This window comes from Atta cephalotes, assembly GCF_000143395.1.
Source record: "Atta cephalotes unplaced genomic scaffold scaffold00035, whole genome shotgun sequence".
NCBI classification, from domain to species: Eukaryota; Metazoa; Arthropoda; class Insecta; order Hymenoptera; family Formicidae; genus Atta; species Atta cephalotes.
In genome coordinates, this window is record NW_012130099.1 from 2720194 (window position 1) to 2722363 (window position 2170).

The following is a 2170-nucleotide window of genomic DNA, read 5'->3' on the forward strand; positions in this document are numbered from 1 at the left end:
ACACACACACACACACACACACACACACACACACACACACACACACACACACACACACACACACACACACACAAAAAACAATTAACAGAGAATTAAAGTTAATTTGAAGAAGAATTACGAAGAAGTTCAGAGGAGATTTGAGGCACTTGAAAGATTATTCGAAGTATTTGCATGAGAATGTTGGTACACAGAAAGAATGGTTTCGCTGAAGTATTTAAAAATTTTGCTGAATACGAAACATTTTTGAAAATTAATATTTTTGGGATTACTCATTCAAATATCCATACTCTCTAAAACTTTTAAAGTGAATCTCATTTTAAAGAGTGAAATCTCATTCTTAAAGATTGAGCTACTCTTTTTCAAGACCGGCTCAATTTTCACTCTTTAGACTGAGATTTTACTCCAAAGAATTTAGAGAGTAAAGTGTGTTTTTTAAACAATAATTTTTTAATCCAACAACTGTTATTAAAATATATGAAAGATTAAATCAGATACAGATCTGAAAATAATTACTTCCAGGCAAAATGTTTGGAAATATTTTTTGAAGATTGTCATTTTGAGATTACTTGCTCAAATATCCATAACGTATTCTTTAATAACTGTTATTGAAAATTTGAAGAATTATTGTTAAAAAAACATTGTTATGGATTTTGGAGTTAATCCCAAAGATGTCAATTTTTAAAAAGTTTCCGAACTTATATGATCTGGAGTCTATGTTGAGAGAGCATCATAATAACGCTGCAAAAAATATGTTTGATATTTCTAACAACTAGCTGAATCTGATATAATTATTCAGTTCGATGATTGTTTTTAGATCTTATCTTGCTAGATTTTTCGATTTCAGCCAAATAATTATTTATTAATATTAATAAAGTATTTTGATAATTCACTTTTTGATAAATATAGAGCACCTTTAGGATTTTAATTTTTTTACTAAGCTCGAGCAATAATTAATCAGGTTTTAATATTATAGAATATTTGATATTATAAAATATTTAACATATTATTATTGAGAATATACTCACCAGGTATGCACGCGTATTTTAATAAAATTTCACCTGGAACCCATGAATGTGCTCCTGGATGTTCGATAGTCACGTTGTAGCGACAGTGTTTTTGACCAGAGCACCTGAATCATAAAGTATTAAAAATCGATAAATAACAAAGTAGATTGATTCGTAAAAAAATATTGATATGGTTAGATGAACGTCAATTTAATTCTTTCATACTGAATCTCCTACTATCTCTTATGCTAAACTGCTAAAAATGCATCTGATATACAAATTCCCTTTATTCCCGCGTAATAAATTGCAATTTATGCAAGGTTTCGCTTTCGGATACTATCGATTGTCCGACAGCCTCCAATTAAATAAACGGCGTCGGTCATTAGGGGCTGTGAACGCGCTGACAAAAGCAGCCCCCGGGCTTCTTCGGGACGGGAGGGAATGGAATTTAGGGGTGGAACCGGGATTGTTGCTGCGCGATCTTTGTTGCTCGTGCTTGAAAGCAGGAGTGAATAATGGACGAGGGTTGATTTTCACCCCTTTTAAGAGGCCTCGATGCTTCACCCCACTATGTCGACCTCCTCCTGTCGATTTTATCGGTCCCTGGGCGGAAATAAAAGGGAAATAATGTTTCACCCACGCTCGCTCTTGCGAAGAATCTCTTTGAATTTTTTATACTTGCTAGCCGCGACGGATTCTTAAATTGAAACTTGTGGTTATGTGCGATCGTATCTCTTCGTTAGTCAAAGATAAGTCATCCTGTTTGGCGACAAAATTTTATATAGAGATTATATATTGCCAAGAGGAAATTGCAATATTGCGAGAAATACTGAAGAAAAAATGCAGAATAAACGATGCGAAGACAGAATTAACAGAGCAAAAATTAATTTTGCTCTGAAAATAATTATAAAAGAAATATGAATACATAAATTTATTATAACTGTAATTTTGAGGGAGACACGTTCTTTGTATTAACGTAATTATATTCTTTCTTTAGTATAACATTATATATAGTATTCAATTATAATTGAATTATAATTTTGTTACTTATTACCTTATCGTTTAATTCGGTTAATAATTCAAACAACTTTTTATATATATTATAGCTAGCTTTTTCTTAGCGAGAGAGAGAGAGAGAGAGAGAGAGAGAGAGAGAGAAGAAAGAG

General features: G+C 32.1%; 1 protein-coding gene across 1 annotated transcript in view; it reads right to left on the reverse strand.

The window, feature by feature from the left end:
* Nucleotides 1-2170, reverse strand: part of LOC105621637 — a 58622-nt gene that overhangs the window by 52624 nt on the left and 3828 nt on the right. Inside the window, exon 3 of the mRNA XM_012203104.1 lies at nt 1026-1129. Within this exon, the coding sequence (XP_012058494.1) occupies nt 1026-1129 (104 nt within the window). The remainder of the gene's footprint in view (nt 1-1025; nt 1130-2170) is intronic.